The 27,865-nt window shown below is 39.4% G+C and overlaps 3 protein-coding genes across 17 annotated transcripts; 1 reads left to right on the top strand and 2 right to left on the bottom strand.

Moving 5' to 3' along the window:
- Positions 1 to 3,988: 3,988 nt before the first annotated feature.
- On the bottom strand, positions 3,989 to 12,873 carry plcxd2 (phosphatidylinositol-specific phospholipase C, X domain containing 2). Of its 2 annotated transcripts, XM_086305953.1 has the most exons (9): positions 12,749 to 12,873; positions 11,380 to 12,625; positions 10,995 to 11,131; positions 10,694 to 10,813; positions 9,961 to 10,014; positions 9,705 to 9,860; positions 7,482 to 7,592; positions 7,182 to 7,360; positions 3,989 to 5,411 (listed from the first exon to the last, which is right to left on the bottom strand). In XM_086305953.1, the coding sequence occupies exons 2-9, from the start codon at positions 11,480 to 11,482 to the stop codon at positions 5,252 to 5,254; spliced, it is 1,020 nt and encodes a 339-aa protein (XP_086162079.1). In that variant the 5' UTR covers positions 11,483 to 12,625; positions 12,749 to 12,873; the 3' UTR covers positions 3,989 to 5,251. The 2 variants fall into 2 exon arrangements, with proteins under 2 accessions (XP_086162079.1, XP_086162080.1); XM_086305954.1 differs by lacking the exon at positions 12,749 to 12,873 and having other exon boundaries at positions 7,230 to 7,360; positions 11,380 to 12,591.
- mak (male germ cell-associated kinase) lies at positions 11,680 to 24,887 on the top strand. 10 transcript variants are annotated; one of them, XM_086305943.1, is made up of 16 exons: positions 11,680 to 11,806; positions 14,357 to 14,744; positions 15,791 to 15,845; positions 16,683 to 16,804; positions 17,845 to 17,927; positions 18,686 to 18,818; positions 19,000 to 19,171; positions 19,716 to 19,883; positions 20,625 to 20,867; positions 21,050 to 21,252; positions 21,448 to 21,587; positions 21,794 to 21,940; positions 22,755 to 22,841; positions 23,535 to 23,654; positions 23,942 to 24,037; positions 24,136 to 24,887. In XM_086305943.1, the coding sequence occupies exons 2-16, from the start codon at positions 14,641 to 14,643 to the stop codon at positions 24,297 to 24,299; spliced, it is 2,037 nt and encodes a 678-aa protein (XP_086162069.1). In that variant the 5' UTR covers positions 11,680 to 11,806; positions 14,357 to 14,640; the 3' UTR covers positions 24,300 to 24,887. The 10 variants fall into 10 exon arrangements, with proteins under 10 accessions (XP_086162069.1, XP_086162078.1, XP_086162071.1 ...); XM_086305945.1 differs by having other exon boundaries at positions 11,693 to 12,632; positions 21,053 to 21,252; XM_086305942.1 differs by having other exon boundaries at positions 11,694 to 12,632.
- Positions 24,888 to 24,910: 23 nt separating this feature from the next.
- On the bottom strand, positions 24,911 to 27,836 carry tmem14ca (transmembrane protein 14Ca). Of its 5 annotated transcripts, none has more exons than XM_086305960.1 (5): positions 27,815 to 27,836; positions 26,793 to 26,877; positions 26,562 to 26,663; positions 26,182 to 26,269; positions 24,911 to 25,132 (listed from the first exon to the last, which is right to left on the bottom strand). In XM_086305960.1, the coding sequence occupies exons 2-5, from the start codon at positions 26,866 to 26,868 to the stop codon at positions 25,075 to 25,077; spliced, it is 324 nt and encodes a 107-aa protein (XP_086162086.1). In that variant the 5' UTR covers positions 26,869 to 26,877; positions 27,815 to 27,836; the 3' UTR covers positions 24,911 to 25,074. The 5 variants fall into 5 exon arrangements, with proteins under 5 accessions (XP_086162086.1, XP_086162082.1, XP_086162084.1 ...); XM_086305956.1 differs by lacking the exon at positions 27,815 to 27,836 and adding an exon at positions 27,438 to 27,501; XM_086305958.1 differs by lacking the exon at positions 27,815 to 27,836 and adding an exon at positions 27,379 to 27,468.
- Between the last annotated feature and the right edge of the window lie 29 nt (positions 27,837 to 27,865).

Genomic DNA, 27,865 nt, shown 5'->3' with positions numbered 1-27,865 from the left:
ACAACATGCATGCATGCAGTCTCATTCACTCCTAATACTGAGAGTTTGTCTCTATGAAGAAAAAAAAACTTGGGGGGATGTTAAACGTGGTAAATGGTTCATATATTAAAAAACATTTAGGCCGAACAATAAAGGAATATAATGATGTTTAGTGAATAACAAGCTTATTATATAAAGTCATATAGATATAGGGATTTATGTTAGGGTTGACCATGAATACCTGTCACTCATATAGTGTGACACTGTAAATATCCACACTCAAATCCACTACACAAGCAGATCCATCTTGCATAGAAAAGTGATAAAGAACACTGAAGGTTTTCTGGAGGTTAAATTCCTGTTGAGGCATATTTCTCAGCGAAGTAAAGCTATTGTGGCTTTTATTTCCATTATTAATTGCAACAATATAGTTGCATAACCATAAAAAAGCCCATGGCATACCTCATGGATGCAGGTGTAGAAAGAAATGTGAACGCCTCTTGTGTGCGCTTAATGGCAAAGAGTCCTTCTTTCCTCTCTGACAAAATATTGCTCGTAGTTCTCTGTGTAAATCCACTTCTAGATAATCTTTATTATTTGATCTACATATCTGGAACTGCAAATGTCTTATAGGCTGCTGTTTGCATAAGCTGTGTGCACCACTTGTAAACTTCAGCTACATGTCCAGTCATGCAGCTCTCTGAAGACATCACGAGGCACAAGAAGATGCCATCAGTTCTCGATCACACAAAAACAGTTTTACTTGGCAGGATTCTCTGCATTCGTTACAGTTCATAACAATGATTGCATGAAGCAACAACAGGAATGATCCAGAGCCATAATAAAACCTAAGTCATGCAGAATTTTGCTGAGGACAGAATGCACGAGGTATTCTTTTGGTTAGAAAATGATAAATATAGAAGTGAAAATGGTCCTCTGGTTTAGACTAAGGTCAAGGAAAGTTTTCTGACACACACACGCACGCACACACAAAAAGTCCATGCTGACATAGGACATTCATGGATCCTAGATTATCTTATCTCTCAGGCACTGAGTGGACCCCTTAATGGATAAACAGGAAGAGAACTTGTGCACCCAGCGTGCTCCACTTTCTCCACTGCTTCCTAGCATTCCACAACACCTATGTATGACACTCTAACTGGCCAAAAGCACACTAAAGAATCTAAAATATCAGGTTTACTTTACATTAAATTAAGTTCATGGACTTTTTAAAACTTTTGTTGGTACCAGCTAATGCATCCATCAGTCCTGAATGAGAAAGAATTTAAAAAGGGAACAGCTAAGACCTTATCTGGGTAATACTGCCTGAAAATTGCTATTCCTTTTAGCTTTCTTTCTTCTCAAGTATTTCCAGAAGCTCTTAAGTGATTATGTTTGCATGGTTGCCTAGAAGCAATGAAAGCTTCTAAGCTTTCCCAGTGATATCATCCCAGAGCATGTGGGTGTCATGGTCCCCGTGCCTGCTCGGCTGGCCCTGTGTGGCTACATGTTATGTTTTGTCTTTTCTCTCTCTCCTCTCTCTCTGCTCGCTGCCTGGGCGGAGCTCATTGTGAGCTCCCGGCCTCCACCACCTGTAGGCAATCACCTGTGGCTCCTCACCTTGTTTGCTCCCGCTACTTAAGGCAGTGACTGAGAGCACCTCGCCGCTGGACTATTGAATAACGCTCGTCAGTGCTACTTTAGCCTCAGCCAGTTTTGAGCTCTGTCCGTGAAAGTTCCGTGCTAACCCTTGTTCTCTGTATGCAGATTTCTCGTGTTTGGTTTGGAGACTCTGGACGCTTTTCCCGACCCCGCTCTGCACCCCTGGGAACCCTGGCCCCCTTCTCCTTCACCTGTATATAGTGCACCTGGAGTGTGTAAATAAACCTGTTTTTCTGAGATTTCAGTCTGCGCCGAGTCCTCCCTGCTCCTCCGTGACAGTGGGTTTCAGAAGGCCACCAAATGTTAGACGGCATTCCCGAATGGATTCCACAATTCTCATGTGACCCCAGGAGGTGTACCAGGAGCACTGGAGCTCTTTGGAAAGTGATCACACTCTCCAAATTTTGACAAAACCTGAATCTGACTTTTTTTTTTTTTAAAAGTCCGAGCTGTCAGCTGTCATTCAACCCGAACTTCTATAGGCATTAGATACAGTGTCAGATGCATTTTCCGTGTGTTTTAGCACTCTAGTCCAGGGGTGTCCAGAGGCCTGAATCCACCTGGCAAAGACTCTGATCCGGCTTACTGGATGTCTTTGGAAAACGCAAAAGAGGGCCTAAACTTTTGGATTTGTAACTGTATATTTAGGAGTAACACCAAGGTAAAAGATAAGCAATTAAATGACAGAAAAGTACCAGGTTTTTCACCATTTACTATAGAAATGTCAGTTTGGGGATTTGGTTTTTAACAGTGGTTTCACAATTAAAAAAACAAAAAAAACCAATCTGTGAATTAATAAGAACTTTCTTTGTTATAATTACAGGACAGGATGGGCAATGAAATACCAGAATTTCTTTGGTAATATTTCTCACAGTTAAGCCCAAAGAGTGATGCTGACAGATTTCTTTATCTTTAGCTGTCTTAATTGAAGCAATTTATGTTATATTAAGATATGTCAGAGATTAAATTTGTAGTTGAACCTCTGTGCACTGACAGAAAGGGGGTGTTTCACTGGTCTGGCCCACTGGAGATCAAAGTTGGCTGTAAGTGTCCTACGATGTGAAATTAGTTTGACATCCCTGCACTAGTCATAGCGGTTTTAAGGAGAAAATTAGCAAACAGGAGTGTATAAGGCTGGTTTTGGTTAAAACACTTCACACCACAGATGTACCAGAGATTTAATGAATGGAAACCCTGATTACTCATATGTGAAACCACTGCCTTGCACCAGTTTAACACACGTGCCTTGTAACCAGAGAAAATATTTTGGCAACTGAGGTAGATGAAGGAAGTTCTGAACCTGGTAAGAGAGAAATGACATGAGAACATGTGAAGTGGCAGAAATACCACTGCTTAAAGTGGCACAGTTGTAGAACTATCTCAGCTATGGTGCCCAACCAGTTTAGGGGAGCTCTGTGTCAGTATTGTCACCTTACTGGGTAGAGAGCAGCTTCAGAACAGCAGTCTTTATAAACGGCTGGACAGAAAAAGTTAATACTGCAGGATTTTATTAACATCTGAGTGATTATGCTTGGATCGTCTTCTCCTTTGAAACCTGGGAAGCCAACAGGGATACAGTTAAGTGAGAGACTAAGGGGAGAGCAAAAGACAGAACCAATCTAAACAACAGAGGAATGTTCTCAGCTCGAGCTGCTGCTCGAACTGCTGCTCCCTGCTCTCCCACTTGCCTACAATGGTATGTGTAATTACTCCACAATTAAAGTGCCTTTGCTCGTCTGTGTGTGGACCTCGCAGTGCCTGGTGACCACACTCAACCTTGTCAACAATGTGGCCTGGACACACCAGGCTATTTGACATAAGTGAGTCGGTGAGTGACAAAATGAGGACAGGGTTAAAAAGTAAAACAACATTTCCCTTTTAGATGATGATGCCGCTGCAGGAAAAGGCAGCTGTTCTGATCGCTCTCTTGCAACAGGTCCACCTGCTACAATTTTACAACTTCAGCTCTATTTGAACTAAATTCTTCCCTTTTGTTTCAGATCTTTCATGTCATCTACCTTCATTTAAAAGTCTATTTTTGTTACTCCTTCCTTTCTCTTTATATGACATTTCCTGTGCTGTCTCATTTTCTTCGCTTACTCTAGTCTGACCACAAGAATGCAGGGTGACTGTCGTTGCTCTAGTCCACGCATGCATAATAATCACTGGCCCTGACAGGCACACACACAGACTGTAAATCACACTGATGCACATGCACACTATCAAACAAGCAAAAACATTTAAGACCTCAACAGTTGGCATTTGGTTTCATTTTAAGCATAACAGTTTTTAAATGAACCCTCATCCACATGTTTGCATATACTGTACACAACCATATACTCTTCACTTCCTTTCCAACATACATTTATTGGGAGACTAGTTCTATTTCTGCACATTTAAGCACTGTAAGAGGAAACAGACCAAGGGGGAAAAATACGATAAACATAAAGATATATATAGCTATTTGTGTGTATTTGTATGTGTTTTGTGGGAACTGCGGCGCAATTTCCACCCATACTGGGCTTTTCCTATGCAGTCCTCCTAAAGGTGCCATAGTCCGCATTGCTTGTTAAATTCAGTAAGTAATGAGAGAGCAGCTGGCTTCTCTTTCATTAAAAAAAAAAAAAAAAGGCATTGCTTAACATATAAATAAAAATACCAAGAAAAAAATTTAAGTATGTCTTTTTTTCCCTCAAGTTCATTTAATTACTGGAAAAAGACCAAGTCTACATTTAACAAGCCAACCCTAACTCACTGGTCCAGTTTCAACAATCATTAGTATGTTGGAAATACAAATGAGTTCCATTGCAATCATATCAAGAATTTCTTTTCACACAGAGTTTATCTTGTAAACAAACAAAGAAGCTATCCTAATCCCTTGTGTGCAGTTCATACAATAGTGGCTAAAATGCCTACAGACAGCATTTTAACATGCAATTCTGTCTCTTATCTTAACTTACAAAGTCAGTAATTTCATAAGACCATTTAAAAATACAAATAAACCAAATTCACATCTGTAATATTGATAAACCATCCAAATGAACTTCCACATAAGCACCTGAGAGGTTAAAAGTCATATAATCATGCAAGGGAAAATGTACAGCAGCTACCAATCTGGTGACCTGCCTGGCAGTCCCATTTAGTAGCAAATATGAGATGTATTTCTAGCTTTCCCTCAAAAGGGAAAGCAGAAAAAGGAATCTGCAGATGCAGCCAGAACTCCAGTATGACACGACTCAGTCTGCCTTATGAAGATGGTAAAAAAATGCAGCTGGGCATGCCTGGTTTTCTCTCATCTGAGCTCTCACTTCTTTCCCTCTTTTGGACTGTCTTCATAGAACTGAGGCTAAGAAAGTCATCTACAACTTAAAATCAGACTGAAAGTTAGCTGACGAGCTCCTTAAAAATGGAAAGGCTTTATTTTAAAAGGACCCAAGCTCATACAGAGTCCATCCCTGCACATCTTAATGCTGAGTGTCCTTAAGCAAATACACTGAAGCTCTACCAGCAGCACCAGAGCCGTTTGTGAACAATATAAAAAGAGAGGCAGGGAAAATTTGCCACTAGACTCAAAGCCACCATGTCAGTCTTCCTGGTATGAAAACGTGTGTCATCTTGATTTGCGGTTCTGTTCAGACAACAGCAGGTTATTTAGCTTGATTACAATGTTGGCAAAATCAGTGAGGTCCACAAAGTCCGAGGTGATGATGTTGACTCCGTCCACCCCTGGCTTCTGAGCCTCAACCCAGGACATGATGGTTGGCAGGTTTCTAGAGCCAAAAAGGAAGAAAGTCTGTATCAGCAAGCAAAGCATTACGGCAATTATTGTTGCACCGAACATCCTGCTATTTAAATTTGAATCAAAACCAAAATCATGACCTTGCAAATACACACAAAAAATATCCACTGCCAAGGTTTTGTCTTTTAGTTTTATAGTTATGTCTACATCACTGTCAAAAATCTAATCAGTAGTTCCTTACTTAACTGTTTCTCTTTCTGCCAGATTTCATTAAGAGCTGTTGACTGACTTTTGAGATATGTCACAATGTGGGAGAAAGTGGACATATTGGAGAAAGAAAATTAAAGGGACGGACATTTTTGTCCATCTGTCAGGGAGACAGTGCTTTGCCCCCATTCAGAATCAATGCTTTATATATTTTAGTTCCTGGCATAGACACAAACACAGCGATGCTGTAGCCGTATCACTTCTAACACCCTCTGATTCTTCACTATGTTTCAGTCACCAGCAGAACAAAACCAGGAAGTCACATTGTTTATCCAGCAGTGATAAACAATCCCATTTCCTCGGAAGTGCAAAATTAGGCTACCTCCTGTCTCGCCGTAGTGTCTGTTCAGAAGTTTTATACCCTGATATTGGTGCCCAGTGGCAGATGTAAGGGCATAGAGAGTATAATACCCGTACATCAAGTCAAGACTTCCACTGATGATAAAAAAGCCAGATGACAGCAAACAAATAGTGAAAATCATATGCCTTTGCTTACGAAGAATACAATCTCTTAAGAGTTATGAAAAGTTTTGATTTATGCTTTGTGCACTGTTTTTTCCCCCGATTCAGTCAATATAATGATAGATGCAAAACATGTTCTTATAACTTACTGTGTTACAGGATGTGCTCTAAGATCTGCAGTGTTTCTTGCAATGTAGTTTTTCAATATTTTTAGAATTTCTTCTTTTTCTGGCCTTTTAAGGCATGTGCAAAGCCAGCGTTTGACTTTGTTCCATGCATTTCATTAGCACCATTAACTCTATGCTGTGGTGTGCTGGGGGAGCAGCACAGCAAAGAAGGACTCATGCAGGCTGGAGAAACTGATCAGGAAGGCTAGCTCTGTGGTCGGCATGAAGCTGGACACTCTGGTGACAGTGGCAGAGAAAAGGACATTAAAGAAACTGATGGACATTATGGACAATGCCAGACATCCTCTGCACATGGCCATTAACAACCAGAAGAGTCTGTTCAGTGACAGGTTGCTTCTCCCAAAGACAAGAACTAACAGACTTAAAAACTCCTTTGTCCCACACGCCATCAGACTGTTTAACTCCTCTCTGGAGGGGAGAGGGAGGGGAAACAGGAGGACAAAGGAGGGGGGAACAACTAAGCTGTAGTGCCTCTTCACCTCACTGTGCAATACCTTTTGTGCAATACTTTTGTAAATAGTCAACGGTGCAATAGACTCAATACTTGAAATGTGCAATTCACTTGTATTTTTATTCCTATTTATCCCCTTCGTATATTTTATTTATATTGTCTCTGTATTTATATATATGTGTGTGTATATATATATAATATTCTGTAACTCTGTAACTTCTGTCGGTGCTGTGCTTTTTTGGAAATCGAATTTCCCAGAGGAACCCACCCGAGGGATTAATAAAGTTCTATCTATCTATCTATCTATCTATCTATCTATCTATCTACTGACCTCTACTGGCCACAAACTATAATAAATGAATGAAGATGAGCAGTAGAGGAAGCAGTTATTCTTGAGATTTTTTTCAGAGTTGTTAGGTTAAAACTGTCATACAAATATGATCCATGATTCCCTCTACACCATCCAATCGCAGTCACGGACCTCTCCACCAGGTAGCTGCGCAGGCCCCAGAGCAACCCCTTAGCCACAGTGTTGACAGTGGGAGTGAGGATGGCCTGGGATACATGGAAGGAACCCTGCTTGTCTCTTTCCTTCAGCGTAGTTTCCAGGAACTAGAAGGCAGAAATTTGAATGAATAAATCTCATGTGAAGAGAATGCATTTAAATATCTTTAGTTAGAAAAAGAACAAAATGGAGACCGCAAGAGATAAAACACGATTATTATTTTCTAACCTCTATGAGCTTGATGGGCTCAGTGGTGTTTGCCCAGGGAGCAGGGATCTTGTTGCCAGGCCACATGACAGGAACGCCTTGGGCTGAAGGATGATGGTAGAACACAATCACCTGTCAAGAGAAAAAATAAATAAAAGTTGGTGATCAGATGTCTGCAGACAAAAAGACTTCAGGCGAGTTCTGTGATCCATTTTGCAGTGCAAAACATAAAGTACCCAAAAATATACCCCCCCCCCCCAAACCAATGACCCTAGCATGGTGAAACACCTGACCTCAAAGTTAGTGAATGATTACAGATAACTGAGCATTCATGGTGGTATCTGCATGTTTCACCCTTACTGGAGATTTAATATTCAGCAGGAAATCTATGTTGTAGCTACGTCATAACCACAAACCCCTCTGAAGCCCTATGCCATGGCCTACGAGGTAACCTCTGCACCTCCCTAGAAACATAAGTACACGTTGGGTCAACACAGTCCACAACTACGACCACAACAATGAGCTGGGAGTGAGCAGGTAAAAAAGTCCCAGCATTTTGGGGGTTTTGTTTCTATCAGCCGTATTCAAAACACTGGGACAGGACCACAAGGTAACACAATTCACCAAACACAAGCACAAACACCAGCAACGATGTGCGCCACTGATGTGTCTACAAAGAGTCCTCGCAGAAGTCTAAATCTGGGCTTATGTGTAACTGGAAAAATATCTGACCAGAACAGTCTTCATCCACAGTGACAGAAGAAAAGTCAGAAGAAGTTTGAGTTGTGGGTTTCTCATAATGCCAAAAAAGAGTGAGGAGGAAAGCTGCCCTTTTCACCTACAAACTGTGCACTTTGTGCTCTACTCTCACTGTCTGCCCTGCACTTCATCTCCTTGTTCTTTGCCAACTAAGCCAGTTACAGATTAGGGTCATGGGAACAGGAATGATAGTATCTGAACATAAACATGCACTGACTGTAGTAATGTAATGCAGACGCAGAAGTACTCACACCTTAGCTGGAGGTAAGAATATGAAAGAGTAATATCGGAGACACCAAAAGACAAAGAAAAATTGAAACGTTTTTAGCTACAAAAATCTGGAAGGATAAATGTAGGTTAGTTTATGAAACAAGTGCTAATAGGATGATACTTGCCACTAATTCTTGCCCTGGAAAAATCACAGTTGGAAGGGATTACCTGTGCACAGAGGTCACGCTAACACACCGCTACACGAACACCTGTCTACTCCTTTTACTTGTAGGTGTACACCACATTTCAAAGGTTTGTGGAAGTCACTTAATATGTGCTTTTTATAAATATCAAACTGATTAGAGATAGGGGACCCTGGTGGTTAGCACTGTTGCCTCACACCAAGAAGCTCCTGTTCAAATCCAGCATCTGGTCACAAACTTTGGAGTTTTTATGCTCTCACCATGTCTGAGTGGGTTCTCTCCAGTTAGTGGGTTTAGGTTAATTGGTAACTCTAAATTACACATACCCACCTCTCTGTGATAGTTATGCAACAGTTCCAACCAGGGTGTACCCCTGTTGGAGTCAGAACAACATGTGTGCTTATTACTTGGAGCATCTCACCATGAGTCCAAGTTTTGAGGAAATGGATCAAAAAGATGAAAATCTGTGAAATGTGGTAAAAGTGAAGGTGCTGGAGGACTGCTTGGAGTCACGTGACTTAAGGAGATCATGAAAAAAGAAAAACTATCGCTCCATTTTGCAATACCTTGCCATAGCCTGTGACACCACGTACTTGGAACCACTTTCCTCCTCCAAAAGGCCAATGACCCAGACATAACTCCAAATTGCAAGAACTATTTAAGGAATAAGTTAGCTGACTGTCTGCACAGTGAATGAATCTCAGCCCTGCTGAGCTGTCATGGGTGCAGCTTAACACTATAGCCAAAAGAAAAGTACATGAAACCAGTCCCACTAGTGGCAGCGCCCTAATAAGGTGTAGGCTGAAATGTTCCCAGATGACTTCTGTGAAGGCCAAAAGCCTGCAAGGCTATGATTTCTAAAGATGGGAGATTATTGGAAAAAGCAAAGCTGAGTTTTTTGTTTTTTAAATTGTTGTGACTTATTTCTGTTCACTCTGCCACTCATATAATGAATACAAGTATGATATTTCATGAAAACATTTGACAGATACATTTACCTGTTGCTACATACAACAAGCACACAAACATTTTTGCAATAAAGGCCGTCAGTACTGATGCAGTCTGATCGCACCTGGTATTTCTTCTCCCAGAGATTGTCCAGAGTGACGTTCTCCACCGCACAGTTATTGCACAGTTTGCTGCCAAATACTTCTTGGAGCATGCTGATGAGGTAAACGTGGTGCTCTGCCTCCATTGCATAGTAATGGTTAAAGTCCAGGAACACCACCTACATAAATTAAACATCAAACATAATCAGTTAGTAGTGTAAATGTAGCTCATTTATTTACATGTTTTATGTTGAGAAATTTTTAAAATGTGCTTCTCACCTCTTTCCTGTGTCTGCCCAGGAAGGAGCTGATTTCTAACAGGCCATCCCTCACCTTTGTGAGAAAACAGGGTGAAGAGCCAGAGATCAGGATACAAATTTACAAATCTTAAAGTCTCTCAGTCATGAACTGATGCAGAAAGGCTACTGTTCTTTTTAAAAGTCAGCATATTAGAACGCCAAAGAGCAGCTTAAATATTTTAGTGAGTGCGGCACTGCAAAACTCCACCAAAATATTTCACAAAATAAAGGTTAATAGAGTCAAATATCAACCTGTATACAGTTACAGCTGCTAATGCCACTGACATCAGAAAATCTTGAATATGCATTTCTTTATTAAATATTCTTCAGTCACATGGTCAAGTTATGACAGAATCTTTGTAATCAAAGAGTTCCTCGTGTAGGGAAAAGAATCACCCATCTTTATAGCTAAACGTTACCCTCTGATCCTTGCTTAAGGTCATCTCTGCCCACTATTAGCAACATCAACTGCAACACAGTACTAGAAGAAAACAGTTACTGTTCATACTGGGAGAAAATGAAAGCTTGTATTCAAATGTCATTTTAGCATTCTAGGACTGGAGCTGGCACAAAAGCATTCAGCACAGAAGGAAAATATCAGATTGTGACAGATTAAAATGAAAAATGTAACACATAAAAGTAAATGAGGGAGACCAGCTCAACAGTCACAATAACAACCCAAAACGGCAGTAAAAGTTTACTCCTCCGCTCACCTTGTGTCCAAAGAGGCCATGAATGAAGTAGATTTCATTTCCAAGCTCGCCTGGTTTTGCGGACACCCTGAGGTCAAAGTAGCGAATTCCTGCATCCAGCTGCTCCTTAAAAGTCAGGTTCTGGCGACACAGACCACATCACATTATACATAATACGAAGCTGAGAAACACAGACACTAGACTGTAAAACACAGATCTGAAAAATGTACCATTTAGGCTAATTTGTGTGTGTGTGTGTGTGTGTGTGTGTGTGTGTGTGTGTGTGTGTGTGTGTGTATTGCAGTGATTTTGAGTCCAGTACCTGTGTCATGGACCACCTCACCATGACTTTCTTGGCTAAGACACTGAACATGGTAGCCAGATACTTAACATAAACCTTTTGATCGGGGCCCACGGGAGCATGCACATCCACCCAAAAAGTGAAAGAGTCGTGAGAGCCTGGAAAAAAGAGGGAGAGCTGCTGCTGGTGATGGAAAATTAAAAATTGAAATCGAAATCAAACAAGAAATCAAGGTGAAAAAAGAGAGGATTCCGTCTGCATCAGTAGGTGATGAAGGAATCAGCAGTGTTTCCCCCCCCTGTTATGCTGGGCGTGAGGGTGGGGTTAGGTCTATTTTTAGTCAACATTACCACAGTACATTTTCCTTCTTCCGTTGACTAAATATCTTTACGCTTTGTGGACTCACCTGGCACCGCTAGATGTTTGAGGGGCATGGCACTGAGCTTGGAGGGGAGCGAACCCATCCAGTCGGCATGGACATTGCCGATCCCCGCAGGTCTGGTCTTCATATCGGGAGCCGCCTGTCAGCAATAACTCCCTCAAGAGACTGCTCTCTGGTACTGATGCACTCCTGGTGAAGGATTTCCATGCGCTCCCACCATGTAAAATCTACCATAGGTCATCTTGGACTGTCACGATCGATTTTGCGCTGCTTCGATACGCATGATTTCAAGTCCAACCGGTTTCGTTGCCAAGTATCTGGGAGGAAAACTGTACCTCGTTGTTGTCGGTTGGACTCCAACCGGCAAACCGGCATGCCTTGACAAAGCCAGCGGGCAGCTAACGATCGCCGCAATCCTCTTAGGGTGAAATCCCTCCTCCCCTCCCGGCAGGTTGAACACACTACCGCACTCGGCAAACCATGACATTTAGGACGGGTAGAATGCCACTAAGGCACTAATTAGCTCACTGATCACGTGACTGACCAGGTGACAAATTACATAAGTAACACTTGTAGTCTACTTCAATATTAAAAACCATTTTATTAATTTTTTTGTACGGATGAACTTGTTAGTTATGTAATTTGTTTTTTATTATTAGAATATTATTTCCTACACAATAAACACTGAATAAACATTTTTAAACAACCGGTGACATTTTTGTTCCGCTAATGTGAGCTGTAGGCTATGTACATGCCATACGAAGTAGATTTGTACTATCTATGTACACTATGTATCTATGTCACTCTACAATCATACAGCGTCATCTACTGGTGCAGTCCTCGAATTGCGACCAAGTCGTGTTTTTTTCTCCTTATTCGAAAGAACATTCGTGTTTTGAAAAAGTAGAATAAAATAAAGAAATAAATAATAAAAATTTTGCGTATAGCTCTCACTTTAGTTATCTATTTGTAATTCAAAATATTTTACATTAAAAAGAGTCCACATTGAACAGGCATCCCTAAGTTACGCTAGAAATGTTAGCCTATTTGAATACAGGCTATTAACGCCATACCTCTCAAAGGACAACAAAGACCATAAAGCATTGCGGGCGCCGTCTCCACACTTGGTAGCTACAAGAAGCGTCGCGGTTGTGTGTACGTTTCCATGGGGAGAAATCACGCTCACACGCACGCGCTCACCTTGTAAGAGCTTCGTTCGTTTTATCTGAAGCTATCAGCAGGACAGCAGCCGAGGAAGGGACTAACGACCCTACATGGTGAGTTTAAAAGTGAGGGGAAAAAAGAAGAAGGGACACACAAGAAAGAGTCTGCACTAAATGGTCGAGGAACTGTACTGTTAAGTCTGATATGTCAGCAACAAATGCCAACTCACCTTCTTTTCCCGATAAAATAGCCTGCTTAATATTTTTACATTAAGCAGTCTTAGCTTATAGCTTTAGCTTTAGAGTAAAGGTAGTTGATTCGTTTCATGGAAAGACTGCTGGGGTTGAATGCGTGTGATAGCTGTTAGTTAACCAAAAGTTAAGAATTATGTGAGTAGAAGTATTGGTTTCTTTAACACTGCCTGTAGACGTGAGTTTTTAATATCGTCGACCTTGATTAGCTTTCTAATGTCACGTGGCCTGGATACATCTTAATTCCCTTTAAATCCCTTCACAACAGATCGCCATATGCGACTGAACCCTCCCCTTGTTTTGTTGCTTATTTTTACTCAGTGACAAAATGTGACATTACAGTGTCACATTTTGAAGGTCTTAGTTGTATCATATATTAATATTTTTTGTAATGATTAATATGTTACACTGGTTGCATAATGACTCCTTGAGGAAAAGTCAAATGGCCAGAGCAATTGTTTTCCAGTGTAATTAATTAGGGAGTCCCTATCGCACTAGCTATATAAAACTCTGTGTGCTTATCTCACAGCTTATTTTAAACATTCAAGCCACATTCTACAGAAAACATGTGTGATTATGATCCAGCTGCGCAAACTTGCAACCTACAAAAGAAGATAGCTGTGCGTTATTTCCGAGAAGAACACGCAGTTTGTTAGTTTCATTAAAGTACGCTGCTTAGCACACCTATTAGACCACCACCTGCTAATTTCTAAAATGGTTTTTTATGTTTCTATAATGGTTAATCCACTATTACAGAAACATCATTAAAGCACACACACTTTAATTAAAATGATCATTTTAATTCTAAATTATAATGATTGTCATTATTCATTCATTTTCAATTTACTGTTTTACAGAAAAACAGGGTGAAATAGCAAAGCACATTATTATTTTTTGAGTAAGATGCCATTTACAATTACAGTTATTTACTTGCATTCATGAAGAGAAAAATTTGTTTTTAGCTTTTGTGTTATGTATGATTAATCTCTGACTTCTCAGAGAAGTCCAGTATGCAGCTAAAATATGTTATATGTTATTTGCCTAATAAATAACAATTTTATTTTTAGGTTTTGGACAGATTTCTAAAATATTTTTGTGTTTACTTTGTTTTCTTGATGAAATGACAGGTCGTCTAATAAATTTGTTAGGCACTGTATATTAGTTGTAATTGTAAGTTTTTTGGGAGGTCTATATGGCTGAATGTACATCAGGCCAGTGATTACGATGGCCTGTGGCGTCATTCAAATCCTCTTGCCAGGCAGGGTGCTTGGGCAAGGTAGTGGATACCGATAAGCATGATGGTGATGTAACATCCTATTTACATCCCTGTTGGCCTAATCTGACTAGGGTTGGCTTTGTCATCTCCCTTGGGTGGTCATGTTGAAGCCTCTAGTGTGACACACACCTAATCCTACCACTGAGGGAAAAACAAGAAGTGGTCTTAGCATGTCTTTGTTTTCGCATTGTTTAAAAATCCTGGCCGACAAGAGTTTTTTGGCATGCTATTGGATTTATGTGATCTTTTGTGTTTGCGGTTGTATTTATTGCTGACAATTTTTCATGTTTTTCTGTCTCTTGGCTGTTAGTTCAACTGCGTGACCGAGATCCCTACCTTTTTACATGGATCAGTTACTGCAAAATGAGCTTTATTAAACTCCCAGGATTGGCTGACAAAGACAAACATTGGCCAAACTACGATCTTTTCTTTTGGGAAAAAAGAAGTGAATTCTGGCTGATGAAACAAAGACTGAACAATACTTGAAGGAAGAAGGAGGATATTTGATTGATGAATCGGCTGTGTTTTTCTACAGCCCATCTCACACAATAATAAAGTTAGCTGATAAAGAGGCTGATGAAACTGTTTTGAGTAATGATGAATCGCTACACCACCCTGAAGCAGCTGGGTGATGGCACCTATGGCAGTGTGATGATGGGAAGAAGCAATGAGTCTGGAGAGCTTGTAGCCATCAAAAGGTGAGGATGTTGCTCATTCTTTAATTTTTTGGTTGTCTCTCCCTAGTCAGCCTTTATAACATATTAATATTATGAGATTTATTGTTGTGGTGTCATGCAGCCCTATATTATGTACATATTTGATCAGCAATGAGTCTTAATAATGTCAAAATAAAATCACAATCTTGTTTGCACTATAGTAGATATATAACTAATGCTAACGTAGATCCCCTATTGCTACCAAAGAGCCTTTATACTCACAAAACATAGTGAAAAATCACATTTCTATCAAGTGTTTGTGTATCTGTTAAAGTTTTTACATGTAGATGTTGATTTTTTATTACATTTTTTTTTCAAATTTGTGATGCAGAAAGAAATTGTTCCCTTTGAAATCAAAATATGACTGTTTTCATTTTACATCACAGCCTTTTTCTTTGTTGTTCTCTTTAATGTTTGTTGTGACACTACGAAACAGATGTGCTGTAAAGTTAGAAACCCCTGACCTGCCATCACCAGGACAAACAAACTACATTGCTTTGTTTCAGCAACATAGCAGCAGTGTTCAATAATAGATGCGAAACTGGGGACGTGCGTCCACTGGTTGATCATTTGGTTACCATGCAAGACAATACATGTGGTGACGGTGAAAGAGAGTGAAAGTAGAGGGGTGTGTCAGGTTGCTGACATTGTGGATAGATATCGGCTCATTCTGTAACTCTTATGTAATTCCAGAAGAAAGGACAAGTAATGTTGATCAGAGAACCCAAGCGTATAACAGGAGGTGTGTTGTTTTAAACAAACACACATTGGATAACAGTGAAAAAGCAGAGTAGGTCATCAGAATCAGAATATGTTTTCATTTTAATTTAAGTACAGAAAAATCTTGATTAGAATATTTATCACATTACATTCATCACTTTTCCAAGTTACTGATGGAGATGCACAGAGGAGTCTTGTAAATGCTGTAATAAGTAATAATAATGTTTATTAATAGATATGGCCTGAAAAGATTACATATGTGATGATCTGATAATAAGATGTATACATTCCTTAATGGTCTTCCATAGAATGAAGAGGAAGTTTTATTCATGGGAGGAATGTATGAACCTAAGAGAAGTAAAGGTAAGCATGGTAATATTAATACACCTGTTTGAAGCACCTTATAACAGCATTACTCGCAGACCACTGTTGCATAGATTGACCAATAGATAGATATGTTCACGCAAATGTAAATTGTCAAAATGTATAAGAGTACAATGGAAAATTAAAAGGTGGCATTCCACTACTACATTGGTAATGCATTAAGAAAATCATTGATTGAATGCACTCACTGGCCACTTGAGGTATAGCGCCTTCAAAAAAGTGCTAGAAGCATTCCTCAGAGATTTTGGTCCATATTGACATGATAGTGTCACAGATCATGCAGTCTGGCTTTTCACATATGACCAATAATTCCCAGAGAACTGCCAAATATTTCCTCTTTCTGACCTTTCTCTGTAAACTCTGTAGATGGCTATATGGGAAACCCCCCGGAGATGAACACTTTCTGAAATACTCAGATCAATCCATCTGGCACCAACAACCATGCCACGTTCAAAGTCACTTAAATCACCTTTCTTCCCCATTCTGATGCTCAGTCTGAACTTCAGCATTGAGTTCCTGCTATGGGACTGGCTGATTAGGTATTTGTGTTAACTATAGGCTGAACAAGTTTACCTTATAAAGTGAGCTGTGTTGAGTATAAATCAACAGCTAATAGAAGCCAGGGCTTACACACTTAAATGAAGCCAAGGAAGAGCAATTCTTGTTATAACCATGCACCAGTGGAAGTTGCTACACTTCATCAATTAGTACATTAACTATTTTGATATCTGTATTAAAAGTGTTCTTGTTATATACGAAAATTTTCGCATTACATGAGACAGTTTTTCTTATCTTTCCAAACATGCGTCACCCCAGTCGCTGAAGAAGCTGAACCACGCGAACGTGGTGAAACTAAAAGAGGTTATTAGAGAGAATGACCATCTCTACTTTGTCTTTGAGTACATGAAGGAGAACTTGTACCAGCTTATGAAGGACAGGTAAGAAAAGAAAAATCATGTTTCACAATACAAATGTTTGAAGAATTTGTTTAACACAGTTGTGTAGTGTCATTGCCAATTGGCCCACACACTGATTAACACCAGATTGATCTGATAGGCTCTAATGGTTGTTATTTAAGTCTGTCAATATCATCCTCTAAAAGCTTTGTAAGTCCTCTATATCAGGCTCTCTCTTGCAAACAGCTGCCACCTTCTCTGGGAGATGCCCTGATGTTTTTGCTAGTGTGAAAACCTCCTACAGTGCAAACTTGAGGTTTTTTATTTGCAAAAGCAAATAAGTCAAAAAGACATTTAATGTTTTAAAGCTGCTCAGATTTGTGGTCAAATATATTTATTTTACCGATTACTGTATAATGTAAGAAAGAATGGTGTTAATGTTATGTTGCTTTCATTAACTGGCTCATGGGAGGTATATCGATTTTATGTTTACAGAAAAAAATTGTTCCCTGAGTCAGTGATAAGAAACATAAGCTTTCAGATTTTGCAAGGCCTGTCGTTTATTCACAAACATGGTAGGTGTACTGTGTTTTCTTCATGACCTGAAAGCGTACGAGAGTGTGGGTTCATACTGCAAGATTCACTGACCATTTCAACTGTCAAAGGCATGTCAATATTTAAGAATCTCGCAAGCAAACAAGGCCATCATACATTAAATTATTTCAATCAACGATCAAAAACTCTTGTAGTATGTGAACCCTCCATAAATGCCTTGCTTCAACACTTGTTTTACTTACTGGTCTGTATCACTGCTGTGTAAAGAATGGATGTATGGATGACTTATTCTATGCATGCACACTAAAAAGCACTCTAAACATTTGACTCTGATTTTTTTTAATCAGGCATGGTGTGATCAGCTAAACAAAAGAAAAAGACCCTGGTCATACAAACCTTTGCATGTTTTAATGTGCACATGTGCTTCCATATATCCAAAATGCAGACTTTTCCACTTTTCTTTCTCTTAACACTTTGATTTCTCTTCTCTTCCATCTTTCCTTCCTTTTCTATCTGTTTGCTGTTAGAGAGAATAAAATGTTCTCAGAGAATGAAATTAGAAACATCATGTTTCAAGTGCTGTCTGGGTTGGCTTTTGTACATAAACATGGTAAGAAGCTTTCCTTGGTCATCCTTTTACTCATTCAACAGTAGATTAACCTGTAGTTTGTCAGTTTGGGTGTATGTGATATTTAAAAAGTCTTGTGGCCCTTGGGTAGACCAAAAGTATTATATTGCACATGCATGTGTGTGTGCTATGTTCTCTATTGCTAAAAGGTATGTCCTTGTATTTTCTTAGTTGTTTTCTGTAGCAGCGCAGTCCAAAATGTATTTTATTATGACATCAAACTTTATAACTCCTTCAGCTACACTCGATTAATCAAGAGTCATTTGGTTTTGTTTTACTTAAATGGGTGTCAGTGTAAATCACATTTGGATTATATGCCATTGTTGCTACTGCATTTAAAATCTTCCATCATAGGAAAATATTTTGCATCAGCAGAGTACATTTTTAGTAACATGACATGGACTGCCTTTTTTTTCAACATCTGCACGAGTAATTTTAATATTTAATGTTACTCCAAATTACACTGTTATTGTGTGACAGCTGCCGTACTGAAGCACTGTAGCCCTGGTACTTGTATATTTAAAATGATGATGTTGAAATACATTGAGCTCTGAATACAAATGCCTGTTAATGTTACAGGTGAGGCAAACATTCACCCATTCACAAGTAGTTCTGTCTGAATTATGAATAACATTTTTATGTATTAGATTTAGAATACCAGGAAATAGTGCCAGTCTGTTGTCATGATTTGAGTGGAGTCTATTAATGTAGCTAAAAGTTTGATATAAACCTTTGTACAGGTTTCTTCCATCGAGACATGAAGCCAGAGAATTTGTTGTGCATGGGTCCAGAACTGGTCAAAATAGCAGATTTTGGACTGGCCAGAGAGATCCGCTCCAAACCTCCCTACACAGACTATGTATCAACGAGATGGTGAGAGGAATTTCCACACAGTGGTACACTTTTAAGATAGAAAAGAAAGCACTGGTTAGAGTGAGCTAAGCTAAAGTTAACATGATGGTTTTTATGCTTTTTTCATTGGACCATATGGCCATGTATTTTTACACTGACTTTTACAAGCTGTTTATCTAACTGCTCTTGACTGTCTGTCAAGGTACCGAGCTCCGGAGGTCCTGCTCAGGTCATCTACCTACAGCTCTCCCATTGACTTGTGGGCTGTGGGCTGCATCATGGCCGAATTGTACACACTCAGACCTCTTTTCCCTGGGAACAGTGAAGTAGACGAGATATTTAAGATCTGCCAAGTCCTGGGCACCGTCAAAAAGGTGAGACCAAGGTGAAAGGAGAGAGGTGAGAATGCTTGAGCTCAGTCGGTGAGCTTATTTCATGTGTTCAATCATTAATACTCTAAACTTATCAAGTGCTGAATTTAACTGAAACATTATTCCTAAAGATGAAATATCTATACTTAGTGTAGTTAAATCACATTAGAATAAATAATATGCAAGCCTACTTAGTTCTCTAAGGTCTAAAGAGTTTTAAGTGTGGTTCATGCTGAACAAATTGACACTTGATTAAAAAGGCTTTCCAACACCATCACTATTAACTCTGTTTGCAACCTGCTATAACCTGGCCAGGAGATTAGTCTGTGACATCAGCCACAATTCACAATACGGTTCAGTTTTATTTACGTGGTGTTGGCTCATAACAGCCGCCACCTCTAGGTATCTGACGAGGTAAAAACCTTGCCTCAGACTTTTGCTATTTTAAACTATTAACATTTAAAAAGACAAAATAAAAATGTCCAGAACAACCTTTACACAGCTGAATAATGATAATATGTAATCAACTGATTGTGTCCTCCATTAGACCGACTGGCCAGAAGGTCACCAGCTAGCAACTGCCATGAACTTTCGATTTCCTCAATGTGTGCCGACCCACCTGAAGACCCTTATTCCAAATGCCAGCAATGAGGCTATTACCCTGATGAAGGACCTGCTGCACTGGGACCCCAAAAAAAGGCCCACTGCTGCACAGGTAGGCATGTAAAGTCTTACTCCAGGCTTAATTTGTTCTCTTTAACAAAGACCCTTTTTAGCCTGTTGTTTAAAATTAATCTGTAACCTGTTCTCAAAGAAGCAGTTTCCATTGCAGTCAACACTCATCACTTCATGCAGATTATCTGTATTTTCACTGCAGGGATTTCACTGTTAATCCTAAACATTTTAAATAGTCTCTAAGCCATACTTCATTCTCAGTTCGGCTGCAAAACATTTTTCCTCTCTGCATATGTGCATACACATTATGAACATTATATGCCCATCATATTGTTGACTGTAATTTACACTCCAGAGAGAAAGTTAGGCCTAACACCGTTAGAGGGAGTGACAAAGCTTTTCCATTTCTACCTAAACAGCTCCCAGGTGGGTGGTTCTGTTCAGATGCACAGATGCACATCTAATTTTAGCTCATTCAGCTCTTGTCTGATTCAGATGGTGGAAAACTGTAATTGCTGAATAAAATACACCCTATGGTACACAGGGGTGTTTCTAAAATGCCCTGGGATTTAGGTTTGGTGTGCATGTTTTCTGTATTGTGCATGAAAACCATCCCTGCAAGTTTAAATGACTCAAGTTACACAATGATGTGCTTTATTTTGTTGTTTTTTTAAGTACAGACTGTGTATTATTCTTGTTTCTAGGGATATTCTTTCAGTGTAATTGAATATCCTCAGATTATTCAGAATAATAATCTGTGTTCCTTCCTCTCCTTTGCTAGGCCTTGCGCTATCCTTACTTCCAGGTGGGTCAGGTCTTGGGGCCACGCCCTCAGAGCCAGGAGATCAAGAAAGTCCAGAACAGGCCGCTTGCTCAAAAACAGGCCTCTGAGTACAAAGTTGAACTGCAGCAGTCTTCCTCTGAGTCTAAAGCCTCCACAACCTCCTCCAGAAACCATCAACAGCCTCTGCAGCAGATCCCCTTACCCCAGGCTGAGAGTAAACCTGGAGGCCTCAGCCATGCAGTGAGTAGCTTTATTAAGTCAGATTAAATACTTGCAAAAAAAAGTTTTTAAAATAAAGTAGTCAGTTTGGAATAAGTGAGTACTCTGAAAGAGCAGAAGTTCTGGTGCAGATGCAGAGGTTGAAAGTAGAACTTAATTCAGCAAGACTCATTGCCCAAACGTGACATTACTATGTTGTGCAGAAGGCGCTGGGCAGTGAGAACAATGCTGGTGGCGTCGGGATGGGTGTGCTGAAGAGCGGTCGCCGTCGCTGGGGCCAGACAGTGGCCAAGACCTCAGACAGCTGGGAGGAATCTGATCGTTCAGAAACATCCGCCTCCAACTCCAAGAAACCCAGCCTGGTGAATACAGAGGAGGAGAAGAGCCCCAAGGACCAATGTCCACCGTAAGCTTAAGAAGAGTGGAAACTTTGCTTGGTGAAGCATTTGCTATGCTATGTGCTGCTATACTATGTGCTTCAGTTTATAAATTACAGTATATATGTAAATAAATATGCAATATTGAATACATTTCATATTTATCATACATTCCACAACATCCACATTTATATTCAGAACTTACTGTAATGCCTTGTTTTCAGACACCAGGAGCAGAAACCTCTATACTCCTTCAGTACCGTTACCAAGCTACCAAACAATGTAAAGACTGGCCAAATGGACTCTAATCTTCCAGGATCTGCGGCCCGCCAACACTATCTCAGCCAGTCTAGATACTTGCCTGGTAAGACTAATATGTAGTCTTATCTGTATTGTTTAAAATAGGTCATTGCTTCTCTGGTTACAAATAAATAAATAAAAGTTTTCATTTTTTTTATCGTGGTTTGAATTATTATTATAAAATCCAATTGCTTGCATTTTAATCAGTTTTGTGAAAATAGCACTTTCTGAGGGCTAAATTTTTAATCTTGTAATTTTGTTGGCTTTAAGGCTTGATCAGCAAGAATCAGACCTCCTCTGGAGAAAAGGAGCTGACTGGCATGACACTGCGGGACCTGTGGGAGAACTCCTCAAACACTGTAAATAAACCACTTGGTCCTATTGGGGGAGGATTATCTGTCACCAGAGCCAATGCAGGTAAAGACTGATGATGTCTAATGCAGCAGTGTTAAGAGGTTTGGCATAGTGCACAGTGGACGGGACTCAAGTTTCCAGATTTCAGTAACACATTGAAGCAGCCCGACAGCGTGTAAATTTTTTTGTAATGTACGAAGGCAGAAAAATACAAACACATACAAAAAATATAATATTCAAGCATTGGGTTTGACAACAGACAACAAACCTGCTCACTCAGTGGATTAAATAATGACTACACCATGACTTGCTCTGGAAACCTGGCAGCTGTCAAATTCACCTTGTGTTACATAATACGACGGTGTCCTCTTTCTTATACTAAGGTTCTAAGTGCTGCTGATGAAGCTAATATCACCTGGTCATTAGTTATGATAAAGAGTTAGTGAGCCTAGGCATGTGCGACTTTGGAGACCTAGGACACCATAAATCAATTGTCATGTAGGCAGGCACACAGTATGCGTCCCTCGTCTTCTCTCTCTGCTGCTGTCTCTTCCTGTTACCTCGTCTCTACCTCTCCATTGCTTATTCATGAGATTAAGACTGTAGGTATAAGATCAAGTGTTCCCTAAATGGCCTGCAGCTGTAGACCCCTCCCCCATCCATTCTCCCAGCACTGTTTGTTTTAGTGCTGCTCGCCTGTTCTGCATGAAAATGTGTTATTTAGCATGAAAAGTTTTTTTTCTTTTTTTTTCTTTTGAAAAAGCAAAAATGCTTTCAGTTTCCCTTCTTCGCCTTTACTTTATTGTTTGTCTTTTCTCCTTTCTCTCTGATCCCATGCATCTCCTCCAACTCTACTTTTTTTGGGCCATGTGATTAGAAGATACTGCTGCAAAGTGTTTGGATAGCCCACCAAACAAAACTGTGGTCAAAGAAAGAATACTGCAGAAAATTGATCTCTCCAAAGGTATTTAAGTGAGACTGGGTTTTTTGTTGTTGTTTTGTTTTCATTTGATTTTTTTTTTTGCTGTATTTCGCAGCCTTATTAGTTATTTGGAGTGCAACCTTTCTGAAGGCGGTATATAGAATAGCTTGAGGATAAAATCAAATAAACCAACAACCAGGGTGGTGGCTGATGCTGTAGCAAGTTTCAGATATTCAAACAGCCACTTTGCATGTGAAAGAAACCGGCCTCTTAAAGCTCTGCGTGAAACTAGGGTGTAAACATGCAGGTTAACATGAGAACGAAGAACTCCAGTTGCTTAACAGAAGATAAATGATACTACAACCACAACATCTTAAGGGAACAATGAAGCTTTTGAGTAATTATGGAGATAAAAATCTCTGACTGGTGGTGGAGAGACTCGATGGTGTTCTTTGAAATGTTGAATGACAATCAATCGACCCTATTCCTCCGCTTGTGCCCCTCGTGGGTATGCGGTGGTTCCAGTATGTCACGGGTGTTCACACATAAAGTTAGTGGTCGTAAAGCCACCTGTGAGAAGATCTGTGTTTTCAAGATCAGTTTTTTGTGTTTTTTTAAAAATGTTGCATTTTAGCAAATAAATACTGGTTTAATAAATGCTGGTTGGACATCTGGGGTGTGCAATAATAAGAAATTTCAGACCTTTGGTTGAATTCTGTATTTATTTTCTTAAAGGGAACTTTGTGAGCACCAAGTACAACCTCTCTGGTGGTTACATCTCTTCATTTCAAAAGAAAGAGGTTGGCTCAGTGGGACAGAGAATCCAGCTTGCCCCCTTGGCTGGCCAGCATGCAAGTAAATAACTCTTTTTTTTCTATATAAACCCAACAAAATAACTTGTGAGACCTTTAGCCAGGTACTTTTAATCATTTATGTTGCTCTGAGAGAACAAAACATCACTCTTTCCCACGTGTCTGAGAGGTTGCTCTGTTTCTCTAATCATAAACATTAATTCTGGTATTATAGTTGAACTATTCTGTTGTATGATCGTCCTGTACTCTTTTCTAATTTCCTCTGTTTAAACCTGCATCACATTTACTGGGAGTATGTTTCCTTTCTTTCTCCCTTTTCTTCACTTTTAGTAAATCTTTCTTCTTCTCCTGATAACATAAAAGACAACCCAAAATCTGCAAAACTCAAGCCCATATCCAACTCATCATTAAAAGAAACTGGTGAAGGTATTGCCATTTTCAAATAGTTGCTGTGTTTTTTTTTTTTTTTTAAAGCATCACCTATAAAGACGCTGGTGATTAAGAGAGACATTTGTTTTCTCTAGAATATGAAGCCTGGAAGAGGAGGACAGACAGCTCTCAGATGAAGGGCAGCAGTTATTCATCAGCACTGGGAAAAAACTCCGGAAACCTCCTGACCAGAGCTCCTGCTGTGCAGCCCGTTCATGGGAGGGTCGACTGGACATCCAAATATGGCGGAAACCGGTAGTTTGGGGGAGCACATGCTACAAACTACTACCGCTTGTTAGTCTTTGGCGAGCAATTGAATCCTGAGCAGGCTGCTTAACTATGCTTAGGCTCAGATATCAAGGTCGACATCCCACGTTCTTTGTTATGTTTATACAAGTAGCACCGAACTGTATGTGCATTGAATCTCTGTGTTCTGGAGATGATGGTTGCCATGATGCTTAACCAGGACCGGTATTGTCCTCAAGACAATCCCACTGCATCCTTCAGATACAGTGGGAGCCAATTTCATTGTCATTGTTTGGATTTTTTCTTCTTTCTTTTTTTAAAGTAGGACTCCAGCACAGCAATTCAACTTTTATTTAACTTTAGATTTATTTTTCTCTAGTTTCATATTACAAAATGTCTTTAATGAATGGTTCCTGTAATGTTGTATCCTCTCTTCTTTTATTCAGCATGTAGTAGGTGACACAAAAAATCCAGAGTGTCATAAAAACACAGCAGACTCTGAAAACTGTAAGGGAACTGCAAACCTCTTTGTAATATATCAATGAGTAAGCTGAATTTTTTTTTAAACGTTTTTTTTAACAAATAAACAAGTTCAAAGGTGCATTCACTGAAAAAAGACAACTATTTACTATATAAACAAGAGGGTACATTTATTGCATAAATCTACACTTTTTTTTTTTTTAAACAAAAGGACATGATTCTGGGCATAAATGGCAAATGCTGAGAGGGTGCTTCTGAAAAGAGCCACAGGAGCTGATGGGAACTGATATTTCAACATATTAACTTCATCAGGACTGTACAGGTTTCTGGAGCAACGCCAAGCTAAGCTTCCCCACCATCAGAGCACTGAAACAAAAGGATTACATTAGACCTCATTCAAAGAGCCAAAGTATACAGTAAAAAAGAATACAGATTACTGGAAGGGGGGGAATAAAATCCCCTGTAAAATGTGGCTTTCTTGGCTACAATGTAATATATAAATAGAAGTGAGGACAAAATTATTAGTGCCTCGATGATATTAAACGTTTTTTGTGATAATTTTTTTTGTAAATGGAGCAAGGGATTTATTAACATAGCATTTCTAAATATACTAGCCTTCTTTAGAAACCATAAATTATTTCTATTAGCACACAATAACAGAATTATTTCAGAAAAAAATAAAAGTTACCAGGTCAATATTAATGCTCCCCCTGACAACTGACATGTGCAATGACATGCTTTAACTCTGTAATGCTCAAAGACTGGAAAAATATCAAGTTAAAACTGAAGGTTGTCTTTTTATTTACACAGTATAAAAACTTCCAACGGTTTGAGCTGTCACTTGAGAGAGCATCGTACCAAAAACAAAAGAAATCAGTTTAAACTTGCAAAAAAAAAAAAAGAAAAGAAAAAAAAAAGTTGTTAATGCTCAAAAAGTAGGCGACGGATACACAAAGTTATCAAATGTCAAGAACTGGCATGAGAAATCTCATCAAGAAATTCAGAAAGAGCCACACAAGGCAGAACAAGCCTGGCAGAGGTAGGAAGCGAACGATTTCAAAGACTCTGGGAAGAAAACTAGCAAGCTGTATCTAAAGACCCCCAGAACAACTGCTGAGACACAAGTGAATGACTCAAACAAGTCTGAAATTATGGTCTTAAAGAGGACAATCGGTAGAACCCTGGTTTCGGACTAAGAAATATTTATAATAATCAAAATATTATAAATAATAATATAAAAATAGAAATAATAATCGTTTGGCCATGGTAGTTTTTGTTTTTTGTGAAATAATTTTGTTTCTGTGTGCAAAGTAAGTAAAATAATATCCCAAAATCAAACTAAGATATTTGGAATAATACTGTCCTCATCTGTGGTACTTGATAACAAGTAATGGCTGATTGGACTTGTACCAGACCTTGCTACAGCCATCAGACCAGCTGGCATGAACTTCCTCGATCCATAAAACCGCTTCCCCATGATACCAGTCAGTGCTCCTGATGCAGCTGGCAGACAGCAGGAGACGGAAAAGGTTAGTGAAGGCACTTGCAATGAAGACATTAGATATTCAGAAACCATTTACTTACATGCAGAACATACAGCTGCTGTGTGCAGTTTAGTATGTGGGTCCACATACTAAACATTTTGAGTGTATTTTTTTGGTCATAAGGCATAATAGAGTTATTCAATTAACATTCAAGACTGCGGCTTAAATGGCACAGCAGTGTTCAAACTTTACAGCTTTTTCTGACATGATGTTTTTCATAAGCTGAGGAAAGAAAAAAAAAGTTTACTAACCTAGTGACACCCAAACATTTTTAGGATCATTTGAGACCTGGTAAGCTCCAAAACCTGCAAAGCCCCCAAACAGCAGCCCAGCAGCTAGGGAGGGAACACTGCCTGACAGAACAAACATACAGGAGGTCAGAACCTAGGAAAATATAAACCAACGAGACAACAGCACCAATAGTAACACTTGCTGTTACAGAAATGTGATTATTTAACTTAAGTATTTTAGGTAACACATACCTGCTTTCACGTAACCAATGACTCCTCCAGATGCTACAAGCGTGGCGTATCCATATCCTACCCAATCCACAGTCATGTTGGACACCTGTCAGGACCACAGCGTGAAGTTATGAGAGTCAACAAACACATTATTGGCGTTGCACATCGATTATTCAATTAAAACCTCCTCCTGGTGTGAATCTAATTTGACCTACTGGTGTAAAAATACTTATGGAGCTGTCCGAGTCCTGCAACACAGAGCTGTCACTGAGCATTAACGGAACCAACAGAAAAAGTGAAAACATTGTAGGAATGTTCCCGCTGTCACACACCGCAGCCATAGTTTGTCAGCTTTTGATCAGAAGTCGTTAAAGAAAAAAGGGGCGTGTGTGTGTCTGGCTTAGTAGATAAGCCAGACTGCTTTACTGAGCCTTAGCACAAACTAGCATCACTGCTGCACCACACACTCAGAAGTTACACAATATCGCCGAAACCACTGTTAACAGTCACCCCGTAAACTTTGAAAGTAGATTAAATCTTAAGCAGCACTCTAAAACACTGACACTGTCGACTGTGGAAGCTGAATTAAAATAACAATCCGACTTACAACCTTAGTCGTTCAGTTTGTCCTCTGTCTGCCACTGACATAAACAGTGTGGTACCTACCAACTGCAGCTTGTTCTCCACCGAGCACAATTTATTGCTGCACTGTACGTTATGCGCTCGCGGATGCCGCATACGTAGGCTTACAGTTCTGAGCAGATCTCTTTATGTTGTGAAACACATACGGCTGCGCATAATAATAATAATAATAATAATAATAATAATAATAATAATAATAATAATAATAATAATAATAATAATAATAATAATAATTATTATTATTATTATTATTATTATTATTCTGTTTTTTTTATTATCGTTTATCGTTGCAAACAAACACGACCGATGACACTTAAAAGCTATTTAACTATTTTCTCTGCGGAATCACTACTGACGATTTATTGTCCTGTACTCTCCATAATAAACCGAGTCCTGCTTACTTAACGTCGTCGTATCATGTCAACCACTGAATGCGCTCAATTGAGTAACCC

Source organism: Aulonocara sp. 'chitande type north' Nkhata Bay, linkage group LG9 (genome assembly GCF_057382095.1).
Source record: "Aulonocara sp. 'chitande type north' Nkhata Bay isolate Kocher_YH1m ecotype deep benthic linkage group LG9, A_spYH_male_GT1.1, whole genome shotgun sequence".
Lineage (NCBI taxonomy): Eukaryota > Metazoa > Chordata > Actinopteri > Cichliformes > Cichlidae > Aulonocara > Aulonocara sp. 'chitande type north' Nkhata Bay.
Note: the sequence above shows the minus strand (reverse complement) of the source record. Positions and strands in the feature narration are given on the sequence as shown.

Excerpts from the sequence above, each read along its gene's own strand:
- plcxd2 (XM_086305953.1), bottom strand. The coding sequence starts at position 11,482 with ATGAAGACCAGACCTGCGGGGATCGGCAATGTCCATGCCGACTGGATG. Across the intron at positions 11,132-11,379 it reads CAAACATCTAGCGGTGCCAG|GCTCTCACGACTCTTTCACT; the intron begins GTGAGTCCACAA and ends TCTTTTTTCCAG. Across the intron at positions 7,361-7,481 it reads AGCCCATCAAGCTCATAGAG|TTCCTGGAAACTACGCTGAA; the intron begins GTTAGAAAATAA and ends TCTGCCTTCTAG.
- mak (XM_086305943.1), top strand. The coding sequence starts at position 14,641 with ATGATGAATCGCTACACCACCCTGAAGCAGCTGGGTGATGGCACCTAT. Across the intron at positions 18,819-18,999 it reads GACTATGTATCAACGAGATG|GTACCGAGCTCCGGAGGTCC; the intron begins GTGAGAGGAATT and ends CTGTCTGTCAAG. Across the intron at positions 23,655-23,941 it reads CTTGGCTGGCCAGCATGCAA|TAAATCTTTCTTCTTCTCCT; the intron begins GTAAATAACTCT and ends CTTCACTTTTAG.
- tmem14ca (XM_086305955.1), bottom strand. The coding sequence starts at position 27,112 with ATGGCTGCGGTGTGTGACAGCGGGAACATTCCTACAATGTTTTCACTT. Across the intron at positions 26,664-26,792 it reads CATTGGTTACGTGAAAGCAG|GCAGTGTTCCCTCCCTAGCT; the intron begins GTATGTGTTACC and ends TTGTTCTGTCAG. Across the intron at positions 25,133-26,181 it reads GGTCTGATGGCTGTAGCAAG|TGCTCTGATGGTGGGGAAGC; the intron begins GTCTGGTACAAG and ends CTTTTGTTTCAG.